Source organism: Crocodylus siamensis, chromosome 14, assembly GCF_052110815.1.
Source record: "Crocodylus siamensis isolate JL-2025a chromosome 14, ASM5211081v1, whole genome shotgun sequence".
NCBI classification, from domain to species: Eukaryota; Metazoa; Chordata; order Crocodylia; family Crocodylidae; genus Crocodylus; species Crocodylus siamensis.
Window position 1 is genome coordinate 4,527,999 of NC_143408.1, and position 26,864 is coordinate 4,554,862.

At 47.5% G+C, this 26,864-nt stretch overlaps 1 protein-coding gene across 2 annotated transcripts in view; it reads right to left on the reverse strand.

Annotated features, from left to right (window-relative positions):
• Nucleotides 1-26,864, reverse strand: part of KDM4B (lysine demethylase 4B) — a 152,370-nt gene that overhangs the window by 45,762 nt on the left and 79,744 nt on the right. For both annotated transcript variants that reach the window (XM_090028106.1, XM_090028105.1), the window contains exons 9-10: nt 9,150-9,346; nt 1,722-1,760 (exon numbers count right to left, since the gene is read on the reverse strand). In XM_090028106.1, coding sequence (XP_089884232.1) covers nt 1,722-1,760; nt 9,150-9,346 — 236 coding nt within the window. The remainder of the gene's footprint in view (nt 1-1,721; nt 1,761-9,149; nt 9,347-26,864) is intronic.

Sequence of the window (26,864 nt, forward strand, 5' to 3'; positions counted from 1 at the left end):
GGTCCATCACCTAGATGAGAGGGGAACAAAATCAGCCTGTGCATTTGGAGCAAGTGTTGCAAAGGAAAAGCAGAAGAGAGGGGCAGAAAAACAGCACAGGCTTACCTTCTATGTGGGCAAATTGAAACTTCTATTGCAATTCAATTTTGTCTTTATAAAGATTTTTCTTCTTAAACCAAGCATGACAAAGGGAGAAATGGCTCTCTTTCCAGAACCTGTTTGCTTCATCTATTGGCAGCCCATTTATAAAACCTTCTAATCCAATTAAACTTTTTGGAATGCGGCAGCTGTTTATTGGCAACCCGCTCTGTTGACCAATTAGCTTTAGCCACAATCAATTAACCATTATGCAAATACCACATCTCGGCAGCATCTTCACTAGCCGAGGTTTATTCAGCACATCAGCTGCACATATAGGAACAAGAATTAGTATGAGAGACATTTGGCTCCCAGAAAGCCTTTCACCTGACACAGACAGAAATTAATACCGGTAAGAAATCAAGTGAAGGTTAAACAAAGGCAGCCTCACAAATCCCATGCCTGGATATCCTCCATGCCACTAGGAGAAGACATGAGTCAAATGCAGAATCCCAGACATAGGTTAGCAAGGATAAGAAAGATGTTGTTAAAACAAAAGCGATGTGAATAAGCCAGAAAAATGTCTTCATATTTAATATAGCTATTCACCCATAAGTAAAAGGGAGTAGGAGAAGAGTTACAGCTAAGAGTGGAAAACAACAATTAGTATGCAGGGATAAATGACATAAGGTCACTGGGATAAAGAGAGAAGAAGACACTCACAGGATTCGGGAAATTGGCCCTGTGCTGTAACTAGAGGACAAAAATCAGAAAGCCAAGCAGGAAAATTGTCTACCCATAAAACAGACTTAATTTTGATCAGATTATTCCTATTATTATGCTATTGAAATAGCAGGCAGAGCAGGCAAAACTGAAGAACAGTAATCAAGCTCCTAGGAGTGTAGGATTGCTTTCTTGCACACGTTGTTGAAAGATCTTCACAGTTGTAGGCCATTTTGAAGTGAATCCTGAATATAAATCCAGTGTAGCAAATAAAGTTGACACTGACAACCACCTAAAATCCAAACCACAATGAGTCCAGCTAAGTCCAGACATGTCAGCATTAAATGACCGGACAGGGATATTCAAAATTATGAAGGGATTTGACAGAGAGAAATGAGAAGCTGTTCCCACACTAGGGAAAAGGATTTAAAAAACAGGGGACATTCAACATCAGGAGATTAGGAATGTGCCTGGAATTCAGGTCACCCTATTTCTCCCTCAGAGAAGCGAACACAAAGAGAATGTGATCTAATTGAGGCTAGAATCTGATTATATGGGTATTTATACTATGCTCATCACCAGGGTGCCTGAGAACGGGGTGCAAGAAACAGCTAGATACTTTCTATTATGAGAAGAGATTAGGTGGGAATGTGAAGAGCAAGCATGTAGGGTTCAACCACCCCTCAAAGAGGTCAGACCAATTCCATCTCTCTAGGATTTATGTTGCAGTATCCAAGCTTCTGCCTGCTATCAGAGCCGCTGGGGGTAGATGCTGGACAGTCCAGCAGTCTATTACTGAAGAGAACAGCAGTCCAGCCTCCCTCTGTAACTACTGCAGTGCGAGTCCTTTTTTCTGTAGGAAAAATCTGGAAAGGGAAAAAAAAAAATTCAGGCAAAACAAGGGAGGGGAAGTTACATACCGGTAATTGTGCTTGCTGTCCTCTTCTTCCTCTCCTATCCTACAAAACAAGATTTTAATATAGCAAACATTAGAACACCCTGTGTCCAGTTAAAAAGACTGTAGAGCACACAAGATTTATACACACAGGTTCTTCTTTCAAATCGTTGTAATACAAAAGAAAGCAATGATACTTATAAATGAAGATGACAGAAGGGAGAACTACAAACCACAATTACTGCTATGTACTTTTCACTCGCAGCAGATGCATCTACATGTGCAATTAATACACGAGCAAGAGACTGCGCAGTTATGTAGTATTTACACAGGCAAGTACTAAATGACTGCACAGTAACTACAGAACTGTTGCCGCGTGGTTTTTCCCCCCCGATTACACTCCACAGTAAGAACAAACTACTGTGCAGAAGCTCATCACTACCGCACAGTAGCATCACATCACAGTTAGTGTCCGGCAATGCTACTGTGCACTAGCAACGAGTTACTGTGCGGTAGCTCACTGCAACTGCGCTGTAACATCTTCTGTAGATGCACCAAGTGTGATGAAATAAAACTCCAGCGCAGTTTGGATGCCCTAAATAGAGACTTTAAATGGCAAAGAGCTGCTTTATAAGCAAAGGTAGATTTACCTAGTAGGTAGTAGTATAAGGCAAGGGCCTGTACAGTCACAAGCAAATTCAATCTAGATCTCAAGACCAGGGTTCCTGGATTTTATAAAATGAACATTCTAGACTGGGGTGGGCAAAATATGGTCTGCGGGCCGAATCTAACCCACCAGCTCATTGGATCTGGCCCACAGGCAGGCACCTGCCAATTAACTGTACCTGGCTCCACTCCTGCACTCTGCATGGGGCTAGGTCCCACCCATGCCTGCTGGGAGCAGCACGTGCTGTGCTCCCAGCCTCCCCCGCCAGAGGGCACCAGCCCTGGCCAGCAGGCACAGCTTCCAGGCAGGGCTGCTGCTGCCGCTGTCTAGGGAACTGCTGGGCTGTCCTGGCCTTCAGCAACTCCTCCTCCTGTCCCTGCTGCAGCGCTCAGGGCAGCAGGTAGGGAGGGGAAGCTGCAGCGCTGAGGGGAGCGGGGCTCTGCCTGCAGCTCACTCTGGTCCCACTCATGCATGGCTGGGTAGGGGACTGTGTGAATGGGGCGCGGGGGGCACAAAGGAGCTCCACTGCTCACAAAGTCTCACCGGGCAGGCATGGGACAGGCAGGTGGGGCAGGAGCAGCAGTAGGAGCCAGTGTGAGCTCAGTGCAGCCCTGCTGGGCAGGTGCAAGACAGAGACTAAAGGTGCCAAGCCAAGGGTGTGTGTCATCCCCCCACCCCGCCAGGGCTTCTCTTGCTGCCTGCTGGGAGCAGCTGCTTTCCCTGTGCTGCAAGCCAGCCAGGCAGTGCTGATCCCCTTCCTGCTCCCCACTGCCTGTGGAGGGGCTGGGCTCAGCCATGGCACTATGAACAGGTGGGGGGGCACATAGGGAAGGGAAAAGCAGAGGGGGGGCAGCCCCCCATATGCACACGCCCAACCCACCCAAACCCTAATCACACCCCACACATGCACCCATATCCCATCATACTCCACCATACCTACACACACATCCACTGTCCCACACCCCACCTACAACCCCCACATTCACCCACCCCCATTATATCCACACATTCCCCAAACCTCAACCACACACACCCCACCCCCACCATACCCACACATCCCACCAACACTGTCCCACACATCCCAGCCCCCACCATAGCCACACACACACACCCAACAGTCCCACACACCCACACAAACACCCAGCCACATACCACATACTCACCCCATACCCCACCACATACACTCCCTACCCCATCACACACAATACACAAGCAACGCCCCCAAGGAGGGGCAAGAGGAGAGACTTCCAGTGGCAAAGGTCAGGGGGGCGAGACTTCTGGTCACAAGATGGCAACCAGGGGGCGGGGCACCTAACAAGGGCCGGGGCTACCCTTGCAGCCCTTGACAACTCACCAAAACTCCTTAAGTGGCCCTCCAGCCAAAATAATCGCCCACCCCTGTTCTAGGCCTATCTCATTTACAACAGAAGTTTTTCCCAAAATAAATATGAAAAATATATAGTGCAGTAAAGGAAGCCAAGTGCTGTTATTGTGGCTTCTGAAGAGGAACAAGGGGTAGCTTGGGATTGTGGGGTAAGCACATTCACTGGATGTTTCTGCTAAAATCAGCCATATGCTATCTGAAAATGAAATGTAAACGGCTGTCTTCAGGTCTCAGAATTAATGCCCAATTGAGATCAGTGGGGGTAACTTGGCCCTTAGAGAACCATTGTTTTAGCTATCTATAGACTCATGCAGACTCCAGCATATTGGGTTTATATTCAGTTCAGGTTTTCAGGATATTTTCATAACCACAAAAATGAGAAACTTTACAGTACAATAATGTACCAAGAGGTGGAGCCCACAGCTGCCAAATTTTGGCCTTGCATTTATCAAACTGGCACATATATTGTCTCTGCTCAGGTGGCAGCACCAACTCTAGAGGTTCAGACAGACAGGAGAGATTTATTCACCTGATTACAAGACATGCTGACCAAGTCTTTAATCCAAGCAAGGATTGTTTTAGAAGCCTTTAAACCCCGATTTCCAGCAGCACAACCCAGATAACAAGGCCCAGGCTACACAGAAATGTTCCAGGCCTCTTCACAGTACATCACGAAGCCCTACAAGTAGAAGCTGCCCAGTTAGGAAGGCAAGTCTACATGACCACTGTAAAACCTTCAGGGATAAAAAAGCCAGATTTACAAGGGTATTTTTGGAGCCCAAAGATGCAGACAGGCACTTAGTGGGATTTACAAAAGCCACCTGAGCAGGCGTGACATCCAGCACTTATTTGGTGGGGGGAAGGAGGAGAGAAATCAAAGCTAGAGAGAAAAACATGTCTCTCATAGCCACTCAAAGTGCCGACTTTCATTCAACTCAGTGATATTCCTCCACTTGTCTTTCCCTACCACCCAGGTATGCTGGGCAGCCAGGGGAAGAGGTATTTGGTAACACTGCATGGAGTCTCTGGGAATAAACAGCCTCCATACTGGTGTTCACTTAGTGCAGTGGTTTTCAATCTTTGTTCATTTGTGGACCCCTAAAAAATTTTGAATGGGAGGTGCAGACCACTTTGGAAATTTCAAATGGCCATGAGAACCCCTTTGAATGGCAAATGTGGGTATTCACATTCTTTTGATTGATCCTAGTCTTCTTTCACAGACCCCTTAGACATAGTCTGTAGACCCCCAGGGGGGTTGAAAAACCACTGACCTAGAGGAATGCTATACAGAGCAGTGATATGAACACAACCTCTAAGGGCAGCTTTGCACCTCCATGTTTATGGTTATAAGCTGAAAAGCCACGACCATCTAACAGACTCACTTATCAAGGACATTCTTCAGCAATGGAGGAGGGTCCCGGTGTGCCGGGGATGTATAAATACCATGTGCGCAGCCCAGCTGGGCCAAAAACATGGATCTTAAAAGGTCCCGGCTCACCCATCAATCAACTGATTGTCAGCCTTAGCTCCACTGCACCTTTTTTTTTTTTTTTTTTTTTTTTTTCAAAGAAATCCCTGGCACACAGAGACCCTGGGATTGGAGAGACACTCCCTGACCCCAGGGTCCCCATATACCAGGGATCTCTGAAAACCATGCATGTAACGCTGGCCAAGGTGAAGAGAATCAGAGGCTCCCAGCAGGGTTTAAGTCCCCAAGGGAGGAAGCTTGTGGGCTTTCCTCCACTACAAGGAGCATCTGATCCTCCCATACCCTGGCAGCCCAACCAGAGATGCCAGGCACAGGGTTTTGACAATCAGCTGATTTTCGGCCCCTGCCAGCCAGGGCCAACAATCAGCTGACTGTCAGCTTACCCCACTGGGACCCTACTCTTTACACCCACTTTGAAAGGTGACATGTGGACATGCCAATCTTCATTATGGGACACATTGCAGCACAACTGGAGCGACAACAACAGTGCCATCATCTTATAGCCCCAGAAGAACCAGCCAAAAGGAGAGGTGAGGAGCATAAAGCATGAGAAGTGATGGGACAGCTGCCGAGAGCTCTCCGTAGTGCTGCAATACAAGCACCTACACCAGGGGTAGGCAACGTTTTTTGGCTGGAGTGCTGAAAAACCCCACAATGCCTACCCTGGAAGATGCCGGAGTGTCAGCATGCCAGAAAAACAAAATGAAGGCAGGGGGTACATGGCAGGATGCCCTGCTTGTGCCCCTTGCCCCCCACCCAAAGCCCCTTAGCCCAGCCCTGTTGTCCCTTGCCCCCCAACCCCACTCATGACCCTTGTCCCTCATCCAAAGGCCCTGCCCCCCAGCGCTGCCACCCCTTGTCCCCCAGCCCTGCTCATGACCCTTGCCCCCCACCCCTGCTGCCCCTCACTCAAAGCTCCTGCCCCCCAGCCCACGCTCTGTGGCTGTCAGCAGCTACCCAGAACCTGGGCCAGCTGCAAACATTTGCTGCCTCTCCACCCCAGCCCCGGGCTCCAGGGAGGCAGCATGTACCAGTAATGCTCCCCGCTGTGCTGCCCTCGCTGCTTCTGCAATGCAGCGTTGGAACCTGGCACGGCAGGGGGCACAGAAAGCTGCCTGCTCCCAGCTCCCCGCTGCCCTGCCACACTTCCCTTGTGTGCATGGGAGCAGCGTGGGCAGCACGCAGGGTTGTGCCCCTCACTGCTGCCCCTGTCTGCAGGGGAAGTGTGGTAGGGCAGCAGGGAGCTGGCAGCAGGCAGCTTTCTGTGCCCCCTGCTGTGCCGGGTTCCAACACTGCTCTGCAGAAGCGGCAAGGGCAGCACAGCAGGGAGCACTGCCAGTATGTGCTGCCTCCCTGGAGCCGGATCTGGGGCTGGGAGGCAGCTGGGGCCGGGGCCGGGGCCGGGGCCAGGACGAAGAAGCTGCAGATGTTTGCAGCTGGCCCAGGTTCTGGGTCGCTGCTGACTGCCACAGAGCCCAGGCTGCTTGCAGCAGGGCCTCCATGGGAGCAGCCCGGGCTCTATGGCTATCAGCAACTACCCAGAGCCAGGCTGGCTGCAGCCGGGAAGCTATAAACAGCTGCTGCCTCCCAGCCCCAGCCCCGGCAAGGCAGCAAGTGCCAGCACTGCACCCACTGGGGCCAAGGCTGGGGAGGCAGCAGCTGTTTGTAGTCTCCCAGCTGCAGCCGGTCCCGGCTCTGGTAGCTGCTGATAGTCACAGAGCCTGGGCTACTCCCCATAGGGCTTGCAGCATCCCAGCTGCCTCCTGGGAGCAGCCCGGGCTCCTGGCTGGCAGCAACTACCTAGAGCCAGGGCTAGCTGCAGTCAGGAGGCTGCAAACAGTTGCTGCCTCTCCGGCCCCAATGCACGCCAAGGAAATTGGCCTCACATGTCATGTTCTGGAGTTGCTGACCCCTGACCTACACAATCACAGCAGCTACAAGGGAAACGCAGTAGTCGGCATGCCAGGGAGAGCTAGGCAGCAAGCCTGCTGGGCTGGGCCTGTGCTCTACGAGCGTGGTACCTGCCACTGGATGAAACCCTCTGCCTGAGAAATTGCCCAAGAAACATCCAAAGATGATAAGAGAACGCTTGTCCTCCCAGGGGCTTGAGGACCCTGGGGAGCCAAGATAAATGCTGCACAAGGAACTGTTTCTGATAATTATGTGTGGACACGCTCATTCTGTGTCTTGTTCCTGTGTCGCTTAAGGGATATGAGAACAAAGGCACTCTGCTAAAAAAAAATAAAGGAGCTAGGCAGCGTCATTCTGGATTATAAGCAGCCAGGCGTGGAGTTCATCAGAAATAACACTATAGGACCCTGCAGCCCCAAGGTCCAGCAATCGTAGTTTAAGCCCAGAATTGCAATTCCAGGATCTTCCAATGCTGGCTACTCCAGCTGCATCAGAGATTTAGCACCACCTTCATTTTCATTGCACCCTAAAGAAGAGGGTACAGCAACCTAATGGGGCAGGGGGGAGGAGAAGGGACTCATCCACATGCGATTTGGAAACCTGAAACATTCACAAGGTCAAAACATTTCTCTGTAATTCTTTTAAGGAGGTCTTCTCTTTTCACTATCTCTTTTTCTTTGATCTCAAATAGAGAAACCCAGTGAGACATAAAAGCAGAAAAGGCTGAGTGACAACTCCATACTCCCAAAAGAAAAAGAAAAGGCTGGAGGAAGAGGATAGGAGCCAAGGTAGAAGCACTCTGCGGGTGCCTGTACATGTGCTGGGAGGCTGCTCCGATGCGTTGCAATTACAGTGCACTGGAGACGACTCAATTAATCAAGTCTGTTGGAGCACGCTAATTAGCGCACCTCCAACAGAAGCCCTGTACTTTGTCTGATGAGCTTTAGTTGAAGTGCCCCAGCCGCCATTTTAAAGCATGGAGATGCTGATACACAAGACACTGCAGGTGCTTTAATCAGAGTGGCTCTCAGAACCAGACTAATTAAAGCCCCCCCGCCCCGACTCCCACTCCAGAGCATGTGTAAAAATGCCCTGTGTGACCAACAGTCTTTCCTTTTCCTGTTCCCTGGCAGGTGGAGCTATAACGCCTTCTGTATGAAATTTTGATTTTCAGGATGGGAGAAGTTGGGGCTGTAAAGTTCCTAGTTACACGGGAAACATTTCTCTATAACACTTGAAGGGAAAAGAATGTGAGCATTTTATGCAACCAAAATATACAAGGTAAAATAAAGTCAGAGCAACTGCAAGGTTTTGGCACCTGAGCTTATAAGATTTAATATCTGGATCCTAACTTGAAAGATTAGCACTCTTCCTTGCAAGTTTTGTAATTTGGGAGAGCAACACTCAGAACAATGCTTCTGTGCCATCGCAGATCTGTCTGGGACTGCACATCTGCATCTGCCTATGCTTTTACTCACCACTGTTGACAGGTCAAGTTTACCACTGCACAATGGACCAAATACATTATGGATTTAACATGTACTCCTCTAAGATGCCAGGCATTGGGTATATCTGGAAACTAGATACTGTAGTCTGGGTTGTTACAGGAGTATCTGCCCTTCTCCTCTATCTGTAAAACTCCTCCCTGGGAACATAAAACCCTAAGTTATCAAATGTCAAAAATGCTCTGTATGGGATACATGCCCTGACCCTTAGGCACTTGCTTCAGGGTCCTTCTATCACAATGATCAGTGCAGCCCTAATACCATGAAGGAAGGAGACCACCGGCTGGGCCCTCAAAGTTTAGAGCCCGTGTATGTATTTTTTCAGCTAGCGACATACAGATGAAATCCCAAGCCCACAGGAGCCTGGAATATTAAGGCTATACAGCACCTTCTCAGGCACTCAGGAGCTGGTAGCTCTCTTTCAGACAACAAAAGCAGCCCAAAATATGCTAGTTAAGATGCATGTAAGTACCCGACTGATAGCAGGCTCTCCTTACCTACGGAGCAGTTTAGATTTCAGCTCAGACTTTGTCTCATTCCAGGCGTCTAGCTCTGGACTGGTCAGAGCCGTGGGTTTCATGTGATCCAAGACAGCGATATCTTTCCCTTGTTTCCACAGGTCGTAACGTTCTGGTTGCAGAACCCTCACAAAGACGTCCATGGAAATCTTCACCATGTCTTTGCGGCAAGTGCACTGCAAGAGAGTTCCAGATACTAGGGTCAGTCAGGTGTTACAGGCAGACAGGAGCAATTTTCTCTTTCTTGTCCAACAGGGTTCCCCTTCCTTTGGGGAGCTTAAACACCTATAACACTGTACATATCGACTTCATTAACTCCTATAATAGTATCAGGTATGTTCACCTGCCCATGCCTACGTCAACTGGTTGAAAGATGTCAAGACCGAGAGCCAAGTATTTCATCTCTCCTTAAAGACCAGCAGAAGCAGGGACCATGCCAGCATCTGACTCTGCCTGCCTCTCCCATATCTGGCCTGGAAGATCCTGAAACAGGCCGCTGAGATCCGATCTCTACATTTAATTTTGCATTTCCTCTGAGCCTACCGACAAGACTGCCAGCTATTGGCAAGTGAGGTGGCAGACAGATCTCTCTCTGCTGTAACAGATTGTGAACACTAGTCATTAGGGGGTAACGATTTTGGTCACTTCGGAAAGGGGCTGCATTGAAAGCCTGGAGGTGAAAGGTTCTAGATTGCCATTAACTGGTTCCCTGGTGTGCTTGCTGCCACAGAGGACAAATGATTCGTTACACTTCCGAAATGAAAGGCCTCAAAAAGACACAAAGCTAATCTAATGCTAGAGCACAGCAGCTAATCCTCATCATCTTAAATCAAGATGCTGGGTATTATTTTTTCCTCAAATCCATCAAGTGTAAGCACCCAAAATGCCAACCCTGTTCACTGCTGGCACACAGGGTTTAGCTGTTTCCATTACCAGAAGTAAACTGGCTACCTAAAAGGAGCTGGGAGGCAGGGGGTAATCAGACAGAAAAGCAGCTTTGCACTGACCCGCTCTGGATGCAGCTAAGAGCCGACTGGCCTGCTTGGCAATGGGGTCACCGATCTAGCTGTGCCCATACAAAACAGACCAGGATAAAAAATACAGACGTGTATCAAGGAGAGCCATCAGCCAACTTGCCTGCAGGGCAAAAATCTGACTGCTATTTTTTCGGTGTGGAGTTTGATTACACTGCAATGAAGGAGTCTAATTTATTAGCTTGTTGAGAAAATAAATTTAAACAGCAGAGAGGACACTTAAACATGATTTATTGCTCCTAAATGGCTGTCACAAAAAACTTTTAGAGCTGCGGGCATAATGGTTAAAGCATAAAAAATTAATGCCAAAAACAAAAGCCCAGTGATGTCCTTCCACTGCCTCCAGTGACTTAACGCACACCAGGTCTACAGCACCAAATAATGATCTTTGTGTCTGCAGCTTCAGAAGTGGAACTGCAGGGGATGCAAGGTGGAAGGAGAGGTCATGGGAAGTAAGGAAGAGGCTAAACAACTATAATTATGCTTGGGTCTGGAGGAAGCACCACTAAACCAGGGAAAACTGGCATCACTTTGCTGGACTAGCAAACCAAAATTCAAACGGACAGTGGGAAATGTCCAAATTCATTTCTGCATCCAGCTGTGCAAGAGGCTGGATACACACATATTCTTAGGTGGATCCATGGCTGCAACACCAACATATACACCTTGGCATTGCAGCCATGGGTCCACCTAAGAATATGTTTGCATCCAGTCTCCTGACTGGACTCCCAGCCCACGGCACCCCTTACAGAGTCCCGTCTCCCAGCACAGAAGTACCAGACCACATGTGCCTCTACCCTTGTAAACTGCTAACTCATCAGCAGCATCCAGATGTGTCACCCCAAGGAAATAGCATTTTCTCCTGTTCTGGTATGTGGAACTGCATGGCGCCCTTCTAGCTGGGCCCTCCAACAAGCATAAGGCTCTTGGCCTGCTTTGCTCTCCTGCTGGATTTCCACTCCTCTGTAGTCAGAGGACGATGCAATTGGAACATTTCCAGGACAGGCATTTAAAAACACTTAACCTTCCTCCCAACACCTTCCCCCCACCCTTTGCAAACCATCCGATTACATTTCTGTCCTTTTCTCAGCACAAATGCAAGGAATTAAACCGTGTGTGGCACTGCTTTGCCTCTTCCCTCTCTCATTTGTAACTAGCAGCATTAAAATATTTATGGCCCTGAATGCAAAGCAGCTGAGAGAGGAGGCTCTCTGCAGAGCTCCCTGCTGCCCCAGTTCCCCCAAAAGGGAATTTTTCCCCCCCTCCCACCCCTGTTCTCCATTTCACGAGGAGTGCAGGCCACCTTCTGCTCTGCAACGAAGCACCAACTTGGGGAGCAGTAATAACCTGACTGTGCTGAGCGGGAGAGAATATTTATGGCCAGGCGATTTCCAGCAAACTCAATTCATTTAATGAAAAATAGTGCAGAAAAGAAAGGCTTGGAATGCAATTTGGCCAAGGAGCTGCAGGATCACAGATGGTGCCCATGTTTCAGGATCCTGGCTGGGCAGCAGCTTTCCCCAGCGTCTCCATCAATAGTGGCTTAAGGGATTTGTATTGAGCGGCTTTTCAATTGCTTTTCCGTAAGTAATTTAAAAGGCACCTGTGTGCTCCTGCGAAGGGGAACACAAAGATGCGCCCTGTGGAGCAGATCGCCCAGTGGGTCCGGGAGATTGCAACGGAGGAGGAGGCCAAAGGGCCGATCCAGACAGTAGATGCATAATGCAAGGAACGTTTCCTCTTGTGCGTACACCAACGAGGGGAGGGTAAGTGTTATGAATGCACGAATTAAGATCAAAACCAGGAATGCTAGCCCATTCCCGCAAGGCAGGGCTGGAGGGCCCCAATGACTGCATGCAAGGATTGCCGAGAACCCTCACCCTGGGCTATTCAGGTCCAATTTACATCAATTGTTATTCTGGGAAGTGACAATGCAGGCTGCAGTCTCCCTGGCTTCACCTCTCCAATCCCCTGCAACGCTCAGTCTGCAGCAGCCGGGCTCCTCTCTCTCCGCGCAGATCTAACATGATGTATGTTTATATTTCAATTTTAATTTTATTTTATTGCTTTCACACTAGCGAGCATGAATAATTCACATGTAGCCACTCTCCCCTGGGGCTTCTTCCAGCCTGTGCAGCGATATTTCCTGAGCTGCCGCAATTGTGCCACATCCGTGTTCCTGCAATGGCCAAGTGGTTCTTTCCCGCCCCCTTCTCTCTGGCAGAGCCTCACAATCCTGCTGAAAGCAGGTATTCTCCATGCACCTACAAGGATGGGGGAAAGACAGTGGTGCAGGAGACTGGGTTTAAAGTGCATCAAGCTGCTTTTTCCATTGGAAAGGGACACAAAGCACATTCCTCAGCTCTCCTTTTGTCTCCTTCGAAAATGTTCACCCCATCTCCACGCCTTTCAATCACTAACTTTCTACAAATATTTCCAAGGACCTAATTTTAGCTACAAATGCTAGAGTTTCAGAAGGCTGAACACGCAGGCACGTGCACACTTCCATTTATCTTTCCTCTCTGTCTCCGCAGACGGGGACAGAAAGCTCTCTCAAAGGGAGGTGAACTGTGTTGCTGGTTTCTAATGGACAGGGAAGGACCACATTACGGGACGGAAGGGCAGAGAGACAGAAACAGAAGTCCGAAAGGTTCCCTCGAGTGCCAGCTGAACCTTGGGGTCCTACTGTGTTCCAGTTTCTGTATAAAATGCTAAGATGAGATGGAGTAAAGGGGTAACTGGAGCCCTCCAGGCTTCCCATGCTGCAGCAGCATTGATTCTGCCCTGGAGTTATCCCCCATTATGATCCATTCAAGTATAAAACAAGACTGTTTGGCAACAACACTAGGGAGAACCAGACCTCTTCAGCTTACAAGCTAGTGATGAATCAAGGAGCCCGACCCTTTCAGGATGCTCACTTGGAACTGGGCATGCACAAAACCTTGAGTCTGAGTAAAAGGAGAAAAGGGGTTTGAAACCCAAACAGGCCTGAACCTGGATAAGGAATCTGATCACACATCTCCACGAACAGAAGAGCGCTGTCGCTCCCATGCAAGGGGCTGAGATTACGTAGGTCACACCAATCCAAGCCACACTGTATACGTTGAAGCAATATAGATACCCTTGAGTTGTCCTCTCCTTATCATGCCAGTGAGAGTGATGGAAATATTCCCTTCGGCTGTGCCTTGCAAGGACGTGCCATGGCATCGAGTCACACTCCAAGCAGCCCTCTCCAAATGGATCCATCCCCTCAATGTTCAGAACACTTTTCTTTTTCCTTTGCACACAGAGAAACTGCTCCATGAAATGCGTATCAGGCAGCACCATAAATTAAACTGATCCTCTGCTCTGCTGTGCTCCATTCACACTGCTGGATGGGCCAGGGCAGGCAAGAGGCTCCATGCTTGCTTGGCTAGGTCACCACCATCGGAGCACTGTGGTAGCTGCCCAGGGATGGCGTAGGGGTAACAGGCAACACCCATGTGTCACATAGGTGGTAGTTCTTACCACTATTTCTGGTACAACTTCAAAAGTATAAAGTACACGTACAAGAGCATAAAAATAGCCTGCACACAGCCAAAGCATGGTGCAAAACTGAACCAGTCACAACTCTAAAATTAAGAAACACTCTGACAATGCAGGCGCTCTGAGGTCTAACCCCCTGTCTTCACAGCACAACAGTCCATGCTGCCCTTTATATTTCTTCCCCCAACTTGCACTATACTGAAACGCTGCAAAAACCCAACCGAGAAATCCTGATTGCAGGTTTCCTTCTCTATGCCATTAGAAAAATTCATCCCAGCTGCAGACCTAAAGAAAAGTGGCTGAAAAAGGGCTGAAAAGTGACAAGGTCACCAAGCACACGGGCCATGACTAAATGGTAACACGAAGGCCATACACTCATCATGTCAACGTGACAGATGAAGGAATTTACAAGTGTGGAGTTAAGGGACTCTGGGATCTAATCAAGCATCTTTGTGTCTTTTCCCCTCTTCCTCCCTCATTTGGTGCCCAGATTGCCATGCCAAACTGCCGGGGAGCAGCGTGGCTGTCACCACGCATGCTGGGAGAATGACAGATCAAAGAGCAGAATATTCATAACCCGGGTCTCCTAGGACCCGCTGGCAAGTTCTGAGGAAAATGAAAAAGTGGTCTAGGGTTTGCTGTTTGCCTCCAGTTTCGGAGAATCAGAGACCCAAAGCAGCAACCAGCTGACTTCTGAAAAAGAAAACGATGACAGCTCAGTACTACAGCTTCACCCCGTGAATCCTTCACTGGCCCGGTGCTGAATTCCTTACGCTACCCATGTCCAATGCAGCACGTGCCCCATCTCCCTCTGCCCTTGCTCTGGAAAGAACGCAGGGCTGGTACCCACAGGAAACACAAAGCACTTCCCAAACTCCCAGGATCTGTAAAGCAGAACATAATTCAACACTGGGGCCTGAACATTTAAAGAGCCACCCCTGTCATAGGCCAGAGGAGCTTTAAGGGGTCCACCAAATCCAAACGAAATCTCCTTCTAAAGCTTCCCCCGTTCCTCTTCTCAGAAACCGCTGGCTTCACTATCCAGAGGCAACAGGGTTATCAGAAGACAGCTTTTGGAGGATGCAAGCGTGGCAGAAGAAAACCATCTGCAAAAAAACTCCGTACGGTCACCCACTCTGGAAATCTTCTAAAAGCGTCTTGACGCTCACCTTGCTGGGGGTCATCTGATCCCAGCAGCCTTTCCTGCCCAAGTGCAGGGGGTGCTGATTCCCTGCAGCAATGCCAATTCCCGGCCGTGATGCCCATGTAGTAAGGTCCCTTCCAGCTGCTAACAACTATGAAACTATAAGCAGCTGTACCCAGGAACCTGAACACAAGACCCATTTTCTCCAGCTATGCAAAACACAGGACTCCAGCTAGCCTGCTGCAAAATGAAGGCAGAGCTCGTTAGAATAGAGACTAAGAAAACAGACTTCAAATCCTCATGCTGAGCCTGCAGCTTCACCCAGCCCAGCAAACCTGTTCCATTTAGTACTGGTATAGAAGCCCCTCCATAAGTGCCCAGTGAAAATGCATATGGCACAATAAAACATGTTTCCTAGGTGGAAGGATTGGGTCCTTCCCCTAAAAGGGGAAGTCATTTCACTATCACAGTCTCAGAAAATGCAAGCGACAGACAGTTTAATCTAGCTAAAGGCCTCCTCTCCCCAGTTCCTTCTTCCTCCCCAATCTCTCACGAATGGTAAAAGATAGATAACGGTTACTTGAAGTCTCACTAACATTTTATAGTGTCCTCCGGATATGTCAAATATTCTTTTATGACCATTAGTAATTTCTCTCCTTTTACAGAGGATTAAGTAAGATGACTTGTTTTTATAAAAAGTAATAAAAAATGATACAGAGGCCTCATTTTATCACACTAGGAAGGTTGATTCTCTCCATCACAAAAAGCTTGCCAGCTATTAACGGAAAAGTGAACCCAATCTATTCCCTACTACATGAGCAGTTTATGTGAAGGAACACATCTCCCCACATAAATGCAAAAGCAAAGGTGATGCATTAAAATTAGCACTTCCAGGCTTCCTGGTGGAGGGTTATGCTTAGCTGAAGTCAACCACCAGCAACACGTAAGATCATCCAAGGGGGGGGAAAAAAACAAAACACACACACAAAAAACCTAACTTCCCTTCATGCTTAAATACAAGAAAAATGCACACACTCAAAGCTGAAGCTCCTCCAATTGTTTATCCAGTGATAAAAACAGGACAGAAGCCTTGACTTGAAGCTACTAAATATTGGATTTTCCATTATATGGGGGTCATAAAAAATTGCTTTGCAAGGAAAATGGCTGCTTTCAAGGAGGCTGAGACAATCCTACTCAGTAACTCATTTGTAAGGAGAAAAACAGTATCTTACTGGTGTAGCTGCCACTGCAGGGATCGGCTCCCTCCAAAATGGGAGCGCTCAAGGAAGGACAGCAGGTTTTGCCTATACTGAGAAATGCAAAGTAAGATGCTTCTTGGCATCCTCAACTGGCTGCTCGCCTTCCTGACCTAATTCAAGCACATTATTTGAACCCTCGTTACTACTCACCATAGCATAGCACATTAAGCCCAACTTCATCCAATTCCCTGCAGCAACGCCCATCTTGATGGGCAAGTTTTCAACAGCAGCCAAGACCCGAAAGCGGCAGGTGAGGACAGGTAATTCTCAGATGAATGAGTTAACGTTTGAAAAAATAAAAATGAAAATACGATCTGCAAACAAGTAGCTTGTGCATTTACTGGCTGGCTGTTGCAAACTTGTGGGAAGGAAGATGAGCCTTGACCCCCTGTTTCTAGTGTAATTATTAGCATTGCAGTACGTCTCAACAACAAACCAGTTCATTAGGAAACCCACTGGAAACCCTCCGCAGAATTTCATAAACAAAACAATTAGACAAAGACTTCCAAGGACTCCCCCTGGTCCTTGGCTGCGAGGCACGTTTCCTCTCTCCTTGCTTCTGTAATGCTCGATGCACACTTCTCCGAGTAGGGTGGTGTTAGACAGGTGGCCTACGGTGTTAGATGTGGGAGGGCGAAGAACTGCAGGGTAGCAAAGGAGGGTCAGATTTACCCCACTTTGCCCATCTGAAAGACAAGGCTTGTTTAGGAAACTGCATCACAGGCTGCATGGAGCGGTGTTTCACACTGGGCAAAACTTTAAAAGCCCGTATGCTTCATTTCCCTTGCACCAGAAATTTCTCCTGCTATTTTACCTGAAGAAAGAGTAAAACTACTGTACACCTTCCCCAGCCCTGAAGAATTATGCCAGCTGCTTTCTACCCAGGCAGCTTTCATGGCTTTAGCCTTAAAACTATCCCAGACCCATGGGGTTCAGCCCTGAAGGAGTATGTCAGCTGCTTGCTATCCAGGCAGCGTTCATGGCTTTAGCCTTAAAACTACCGCAGGCACACGTGGTCCGCTGTGCAAAGCAAAAAGAATTACAGTATCGAACAATTCCACCTCAATGGGATCCTGAGCTGTGTGTCCAAGCCAAGGAGCAATAGCACTGAAGGGGAGATTGCTGTCAAAATCCAATGAAATACCAACTGGGAATCCAGTGAAATACCAACTCTGCTCCTTCCTGGTGTCCTTATTCCATTACAGGGGCTAAAAAAAATCATAGACTTCCTTATGACTGCTTTACAAATCACCACCTGTTGGCTATCTTAGGCCATTGACCAGTAGGAACATGTTTCATTCTCTCCACTGCCATGTCAGATGCAGTTTGGTGAAAGAAAACTATTACTTGTAATTCTTGTTCTCAGAAAGTATGCTTATCTTCAAACCTGCCAATGGAGCAACTTATAACCGAAGCGCAAGACAAATGGTCAAAATGTTCCAAATCTATTGCGATCTATCGCTCAAACACATGAAAAATCTTATAAAGACATTCTCTTTCTTTTCATAGATTTCATAGACATTAGGGCTGGAAGGGACCTCGGGAGATCATCGAGTCCAGCCCCCTGCCCAAAGGGCAGGAAGTCAGCTGGGGTCATAGGATCCCAGCAAGATAAGCATCCAAACTTGCTCTTGAAGGTGTTCAGTGTAGGTGCTTGAACCACCTCCAATGGCAGACTGTTCCAGACCTTGGGGGCTCGGACAGCAAAGAAATTCTTCTTTATGTCCAGCCTGAACGATCTCGCAGTAGTTTGTGACTGTTCAACCTCATCATCCCTTGAGGTGTTCCAGTGAACAAACGTTCCCCCAGATCCTGGTGGTCACCCCTGATAAACTTATAGGTGGCCATCAAGTCACCCCTAAGCCTGCACTTTTCCAGGCTGAAGAGCCCCACGGCTCTCAGCCTGTCGTTGTAAGGTCTGTTTTCCTGACCTCTGATCCTGCGCGTGGCTCTCCTCTGGACTCTCTCAAGCTTCTCCACATCCTTTTTGAATTATGGAGCCCAAAACTGGATGCAGTACTGCAGCTGCAGCCTCACCAAGGCCAAGTACAAGGGGAGAATGAGGTATCAGGATTTGCTGGAGAAGCATCTATGGATGCAAGCCAGCGTTTTGGTCGCTTTACTAGCCGCAGCATCGCATTGCAGGCTCATGTTCATCTTGTGGTCAATGATGACCCCCAAGTCTCTTTCTTCTGTAGTGCTAGCCAGCGTAGCACTGCCGGGTCTACAAGGATGCTGCAGGTTTTTCTTCCCAAGGTGGAGAACCTGGCATTTTTCAGCATTAAACACCATCAGGTTGTCGCCTGCCCATTTGCTGAGCCTGTCCAGGTCAGCCTGGATCACCCGCCTGTCTTCTGGCGCAGATGCTTTGCCCCAAAGTTTGGTGTCATCGGCGAACTTGGCCAGTCCACTTCTGACTCCAATGTCCACATCATTAATGAAGATGTTGAACAATATGGGTCCAAGGACAGAGCCTTGGGGGACCCCACTGGCCACAGGACACCATGATGAGTGACTTCCATCAATTACTACCATCTGGGTCCAACCACGAAGCCAATTTCCCAGCCAGTGGATCGTGGTGGACCCAAGGCTACAACTGGCCTTTTTCGCCAAGAGGTGATCATGGGATACCAGATTGAAGGCTTTTTTGAAGTCAAGATATATGACATCAATCTCTTCCCTCTTGTCCAGGTAATAGGTCACCTGGTCATAGAAGGAAACGAGATCGGTCAAGCAAGACCTACCCACAACAAACCCGTGCTGGCTATCCCTTAGGATGTTGGCATCGGCCAGTCCATTAAGGATGGCCTCTTTAATAAACTTTTCTAAGATCTTCCCTGGGATAGAAGTCAGGCTAATGGGCCTATAGTTAGCCAGATCCACTTTCCTCCCTTTCTTGAAGATCGGCACCACATTGGCCTTCTTCCAGTCTTCGGGAACTGCACCAGAGCGCCAGGAGTTTTCAAAGACCCGTGCCAGGGGCTGGGCTATGATGCTCGCCAGCTCCTTGAGTGCCCTGGGGTGCAGATTGTCAGGGCCGGCTGACTTGAAGGTATCCAGCTTCTCAAGGTGTTCCTTCACAAGGTCAGCATTTATGGAGGGCAGGGGATCCCCCTCACCCGGACCTCCCTGTCCCGTAACAGGCATGGGCGTCCCATAGGACTGATGAAAGACCAACGCAAAGTACCCATTTAATAGCTTGGCTTTTTCCTGGGCGTCAGTTGTCCCATCTGCTTGTTTTAACAAGGTCTGACAAACAGGTTCTGCTCTCCAGTAGAAAGTGGCCAGTGATCCTTTCTTCCTCTTCCAGTAAAATCCCCTCTACAATGCACAAGAGTACAGGGAATGCTTGCATGCTTACCATACAATGAAATGGTCTGCACAAGCCTGTAGTAATGCTACCTGCTAGGAGATACTCTAAGATTAACCCCTTTCCAAAGGTCAGAGATCTCAAACCTACCGGCTGTACCTCCAACAGCAAGGATTGAGTACAGAGGGTGTCTGTATACAAGTAAGGGAGGTGGGAGATTATTCATCAATCCAAAAAGACACAAAGATATCACAGGCACCAAAGGCCTCTCCGAGAGAGACGTGAAAAATGAAGTGTTTCCAGTCCTCTCGCTCTGAATCCACATCTGCCCGCAGATATTTTCAAAGCAGCATGAGCAGCTACTGCGTTATTAAGCGCAAGCAAGATCCGAATCCCGATGACGGGGATTAAGAAGTACTCATCTCCAAGCCACCCAGTGAAAACCGCACAACAGGAACTGGGAACTGTCACCAGGGAACCAAGCTGGAAGGAAATTAGAAGCGCGGCTGTCAGGAAAGACACATGATTAAACAAAATGAAGCTAAAAACGAGGACAGGCTGTTCAGAAGAGGAGTCTGCTCCAAATGCACTGTCATAAAATGCAATCTTTATTTTTTTAGATGTTCTTCGTATACATGGTGAAAGAGTAGGCGGGTAATGAATGCTACACTTAGGATAGCAAAGGTATTTAATAAAGCATTTATGGAAGGCAGCGGGGAAGAGCGCCAAGGTGAAGAAAGCTCTTTTTCCTTATCCTTCCCCTGCAAACTGGCAAGGGAAAATTGCTGCTGGAGCAGACAGTGTTAGTACACCAATCATGTAGCAATACCACTGAACTCAAAGGAGTGCCCCATCAGTGCTTACCCGATAGGGTGGCACTGTCGCACAAAATGCAACAGAAAGGTAAGACTAGCTGAAGATGAATCAGACTGGCAGAAAAGCAACAGCAAAAGAGTGTTTTACTTCTAAGGCCCTTGGGGAAAAAAAAACCAAAAAGGAGGGCAGGAAAGCAGGGGCCCAGATCAGCTATCAACTGATTTAACTAAGGTAGACAGGAGTGCTGCAAAGAGAGAGAACAGGCTTTTAAACTGTAGTGACATCAGTTTAACATGTACATTCATCACTTCCAAGGAGCCACAAGCACAAAATTGATCAATATGGACTTACTGCCATGCAGAAAACAAGAGAAAGAGAGACAACTCCCTTTCCCGTGCCTACCCGCCCGCTCTCACTTGGCCTGAAACCCCCTCTGCCCTCCCCAACACAGAGCCTGGAGCACATCCACTATGAGCACACCCACCAGCAGAGAAACACTCCTAAGCCAGATGAACTGAATGGAGACATGAGAAGATTCATCTTCCCTGAAGCACATTTACTGTGAAGGCATAAAGATGCATTTAAATTACACTTGTAATAGTTTTTTAGGATTCCCGCAGAGTTTGAGTTAGCTTCTTGTCACCAGCAGGAAAAAGCCACGGGAAAAGATGCTTGGAAGGGCATGCATTTTTTTTTACAACAGGCAGCGAAATACTCCCATTTTTTGAGTATTAAAACTACTCCCAGTCACTAGGGAAAGGGAACCACAAAGATAATGGGAGCTTTTACATACCTATTCAAAGCCACTACCTATCAAGTATTAAATTTTTATCTTACCTGAAACTCCTACCTGGAGAGGGATCTATTTCCTAAATCAAGGGCGCTATTCAGCTGGGATCAAGAACACCAGGCTCAGTATTTGGATTTCTGATAGAAGCCCACAATCAGAACTTGAGTTTTGGTGAAGCAGAAAACATACAACAGAAGTCAGCTCATACAGGGTAGTTATCAGCGTTAAGTGAGGGTCTCAAGCTGCAGAGCACTGGCTACTTCACACAGACACTTATTTCATAGTTTCATAGCTGTTAGGGGCTGGAAGGGACCTTACAGACCATCGGGTCCAGCCCCCCGCTGGGGTCAGATAAGCCCAGCAAGATGGGCATCAAGATGCTTTTAGAAGATCTCCACGGTGCAGCAAGTATAAAGCAGCTCACTCTACTTTCAAAGCGTTACCCTGTACTTACTGAGTGCATCTCCACATTCATTGATGCACCTTAGATACTGCACATTTAGTTTAGTACTTGCTTAATAAAGGACTAACTAAATGCACAGTAACTAGCAGCACTGGTGCAGTTATTTTGTGATGTTTATTGCTCATTAGCCTCGTAACATTACACAGTAGGCTATTAGCACAGTTTCTAACCGCCACGCTACTACTGCGCAGTGTTATTAGGCTAATGAGCAGTAGGCATCTCATGTAGACGCGCCCACGGTGTACTAAGAATAGGCATGTGAAGAGTTAGTGCAGAATAGCTAGTGTACTATAAATTCAGGCTGCACCTTAGTTTGAGACAACTTCCTTATGTAAAAAAAAAGAAAAAACACACCTTGCCTTTTCTCTTCCAGCCAAGTAGAGATCAAGAGGCTAGAGACTAATCGGTGGTGATAATGCTCAGAAGTGATATAGCACCAGTCTTCAAGGAGCTGTACAAACATTAATTTTTAGTTCTACTGACTTGTTCCACTCCCTCTTAAGCCCTACACATACATAACCAGAGAGGTAATTATATTTGCATAGGGTATACTTAGCTTATTTTCCAACCCCCCACATTTGCCTTCCCAGGACTCTAATGTAACTGCTAACAGTACTAACGCTCTTAGGGGCATGCCCCAATTTAGCTAACAGCGAAGTCAACCAAATACACAACTCAACACTTAACGGCATGGTTCAGAAGTTTTTATTCAGTTTCTAACTAGTCAAGACTTTCACAGACCTCAACAGGAGAGCTGTGGTTGCGCAAAGGCTTGAGGTTTTATTTCTCTATCAACATCTGTCCAAATGTACAATACTGTCTTGATTAGGAGGGGGGAAATAAGGTTTCTTGAATAATGAACAGCACCAGCAAGCCCTCTGATGGTAGGCAATGCCACTGCCACCCTTTCGTCAAGACTAGAGCTGAACAATTCCTCTCTGCATTAAATTAAAATGGACTGGTTTGGACTCATAGCCGTGATACCCTGGTGCCAGGACACGAGCACTGGAGCCTCATCGCATCCAAATGTTATATGAGACCTGAGCCTAGTAAAGCCAGCTCCTCAGAAGATACAAAGCCAGCTAGAGAGATCCCATGGCCCTCTTACTTTTGTCAAGCCTTTGGTTAAAATTCTCATGACGTGCAAGGATGGGAAAAGGAAGTCCCACAGCAACAAAAGCAAATCTGCCTCTCACAACATTTTGCCTTTGAAGCTCATTGAGTTTCGATTACATCCAGAGGTCTGACAATGCTACGCAGCATTGGTAGCTTGGGGACAGACTTCACAAGAACGACTCCTGAAGGGCTGGGACCCCTTCCAGAACAACGAGACACGTGACACCCGTCCACGACGGGCTCCAAACATGCACAGTTAAGAACGCTGGTGTCTTCTCCTACCTCGCGCTAACTGAAATGCTAGGATTTTAAAACGTTACTCCACGACCCACTCCACTGAGGCCGTCGATAAGGAACAGGCTCTTCAGTTCAAGAATTCATAATTTATGTGCTCCTTGAAGTGAAGGGACCATTGTTGTGCTTGGTGGAACAGAGTTTCGGAGGCTGCTCTTTCTCCTTTCACAGCGACGTTCCCCAGGTGTTCCTTCGGCGTTGCCTTTTGATGCTATTCCAACAAAGTGATGCCAGCAGAGGAGGCAGAGACAAACATGAGGACTTTTTTTTTTTTTTTTTTTTAAAGGGATTTTGGTAGTCTTGTGATACAAACCTTCCTCAAGCCAGGTGACCCTAAAGCTTCTACCTTCTGACACATGAATGATTGGGTCTCGTAGCCTTAGATCAGGGACTCGTGTGCAACAGGAGAGCTGAAAGAATAAACTGCAACAAGCACATTCTTCATGTAGCTATTTACTGCAACCGCAAAGCACACAGCACCCTCTACGCCATAAATCAGAGGGTTAGCGAGGCAGAGAAAGAATGGGAGATCATGTCAACCCAGCTACCTCCGGATTCAACTGGGTCAGAGGCAGCTTTCCATTCCAGAAGGCTTGCCATCTCCCCTGGGCTCCTAGGTAATCATCCAGAGCAGGCAAATGTACTACCAAACACAAGAACAAACAGTCCTCAAAAACAGCAGACACAATCTGGTTTACACTGTGCAGTAATCATGGCTCCAAGTAAACTAGATGCTGAGTATCAGAATAGGTCTCAGTGGTAAACCAAGAAAAGCAAACAAAGTGGCTGCAACCTTCAGCAATCACCCTTAAAAACAGAGGAGGAGTAAGAATGGGGGCATTGCTGTTTTGCTTCATGAGCAGAAAACACTCTCTCACCTGGTGTTTTACAGGGTTGTAAACAGACATCTCATTGGAGGTTGGCCTGACCGGCCCAGGGTTTGACCAGGAGTGGCTCAGTCATTTGCCCTTTGAACCTGTATTGCTGCTCCACTGCCAAGAGCTGAACCAATCTGTCCCTGGATGATGCACAAGAACCCCAGACGCATGCGGCCATCTTCCAAATAAAAGCTTTTGCACATGTTATCCTGCATAAGATCACAGAAGAGCAAGGCTGCAGGGGATCTCATGAAGTCATCTAGTTCAGACCCTGCTCAAGGCAGGATCCCTGCCTAAAACCATCCCATGAGCAGAGAGAGGTAGTTAACCACACTAGTTGGAAACCAGGCAGAAGGCAGGGTAGATTTACACCCTACAGACTAACTAAATCAGAGATGTATGGCATAAGCTTGCACAAACTTGAGCTCACTTCATCCCAGCCAAGTATCTGCCCATCTTGCACTTGAAAATGTTCAGGGATGGAGTCTCTCCAACTTTTCTACGTAGCTTGTTCCAATGCTTGGCCACCCTCAAAGTCAGAAAGTTCCTAACCTCCAACCTAAATTTCCCCTGCTGCAGCTCGAGTCTGTCCTTCCTAGTCCTATGTCCTATAGCCACAGGTAAAAGCCCATCTCCATCATCTCTACAATTGCCCTTCAAGAATTTTAAGACTTATCATATCCCCCCTCCCTCCCCAGTCTTCTCATCTCCAGACTAAGTCACCCTAGCTCTTTCAGCCTTGCCCCTCACAAGTCCTGTTTCCCAGGTCTCTAAACACTGTTGTACCTTGTGCTCCAGAAGGACTTGAAATGGGACAACACACTTGAAGAATCCCAGGATAAAAGACTTTCTCCTGGAACACGTGCAAATGTCTATTTACAGCTTAAGGGACTAATATGAGGAGGCAGAGCGAGCCTGGGGCTCCGGTGGACTCTCAGATGGCTAACCTGGCCTTACCTTTGGAGAAACAGCACTGTCAACACTATTCCTCTTTATGACACAGAATAAACTCCTTGTTGCATATAGTAAAATGCAATACAGCAGGACTGTTTCACAACAGTCCTTAGTTCAACATGTAAAACAATAAGGTACAAAGAGAGGATGCTTTTGCACAGGGTGGATGTGCATGCCTTCCAGAAACAAAACTCTTGAGATTCAAGCTGAAAAAAACTGTTCACTTGGAACAGCATTCAAGGTATCAAATGCAGCTCAGTTAATACATACTGCAATGCAATGATACAGGCTTGATTTCAACCGTTTACAAGATACATATCCCTCTGCCTTATCAAAATTGTTCCTGCCAGCACCTCAGGAATTACATTCTTCAGAAACTAAATGGGCTTTTAAAGAGAAAAATCCTCCTGCACCCATGTGTGTTGTATAAGCAGTGCTTCAGCTGGTGCATTGCTAACCTGTTGCCCAGCTGTATTTATTTACGTTGTACTTTACAGACAAGATCCATCATATCCAGGCGCTAAAAATCTAAATTAGATCTGTATCACAGCAACAGACAAGGAGGTATGGCAACAAGGGGGGCACGAGCAGTAAACTATGTGAAAGAAATACTTCTCCAAAAAGACCAATCTTCCCCAAGATGTGCAGCATAAATATACTGCGTGCAATCTTGCTTGCTCCTTGTTCTTCTAAAAAAAATGGTCAGTCAACCAGGCCTGGAGTGGACAGTGCTAGCATGGAGACTGGTAATGGAAAGGTAGCCAGGAGAAGAAGAAGGCTACTTATGCCAGTACATGAAAGGAGTCAGGGAGACAAGGCAATTTGACCCCTTTTTATATTGAAAGAGAGAACTGAGAGCATCTTTGGAGTAAATGGGATATAACGTGAAGCTATGAAAATGCCAGTCTGCAGTCGCATGGATGCTATCCACTAATATCTGCTCTTAAGGTTATAGGGACCATAAGAAACTGCTCCCCTTCCATCTGCCTATTTCTAGACTGGTTTGCTCAAAAAAAAAAAAAAAAAACCCTAGAAAAGCTGCTCTGTGAAGTGAAAAGGAATTTTTCAGAGGCCGCAGATTCTGCAAGTGCCTCTTGAATAGGGAAGACTATAAGTAGAGGCTGCTGCAGGGGAGGGAGGGGTCCCAGCCTGACAGCTCACTAATACTCGCTATAAAAAGTGTTATTAATGATCTACTTGATTAAATGTGATCCTACGCCACCTTCACTGACCGACAGGGCACCTGAATAAATAAACAGCAAAACCAATGCCTACCAGAGCAGAAAGGCAGAATGGGACTGCAGGCTCACGTAGCAAGAATATGCACTGCTGGAAGAAAAAGCTCTCAGGTGCTGTCTTTCAGCCATAAGATCTCCTTGAGACTGTTAACAGAATACGTAAATCAAATCAAATCAATCGGAGACCGCTGCCGGAGCAGCCAGCATCCATGCGAAGACGGGGCAGAGGAATTTCTTCTTGCTATGTCCTTGTCTAAGAGTCTGCCTCCAAACACCAACCACAGGTGTAGAAAAAAAATGACTTGAATGTAGGTGCTTAAAACTGCAATGTTGTTTGCACGGTAAGAGTCTAAGTGCCAAGGAATCCCGAGTACAGGTGGATACCCGAGAGGCTGTGCCATCCTCTTTTCCTGAGGATAACCCTGCAAGTATTTTACTTTTAATCTTCTTGGTATGTAGCAGATGATTTATATGCAGCTCTGTTCTAATAATGCATCTTAGAAAGCAGCATTTCCTGCAGGAGTTGGGTCCCTGTCTAGAAAACAAGGGAATCAGACATGGATATCACTTTAAAGAGGTAGAAGAGACTGGTGACAGTGCTCAGTGATTACACGCATGAGTTCCCAAGCCGATTTCTGATCCCCTTCACATTCGATAGACCAGCAGCTGCCAGTGGCATCACTCAAACGACAGCTCCTCCATGCTGATTAAGAAGTGGTTCAGATACGTGCCATCCAAGCCTTCTCACTTGGGAGGAAGGCAAATGCAACAAGAAGCCCTGAGAACAGGCTTAGGCATTTAGTCACAGTGATTCTCAAATTGGGGTACCAGGGCACCCTGAGGTGCAGGGGTGAGAAGATAAGTGAGGTGTTA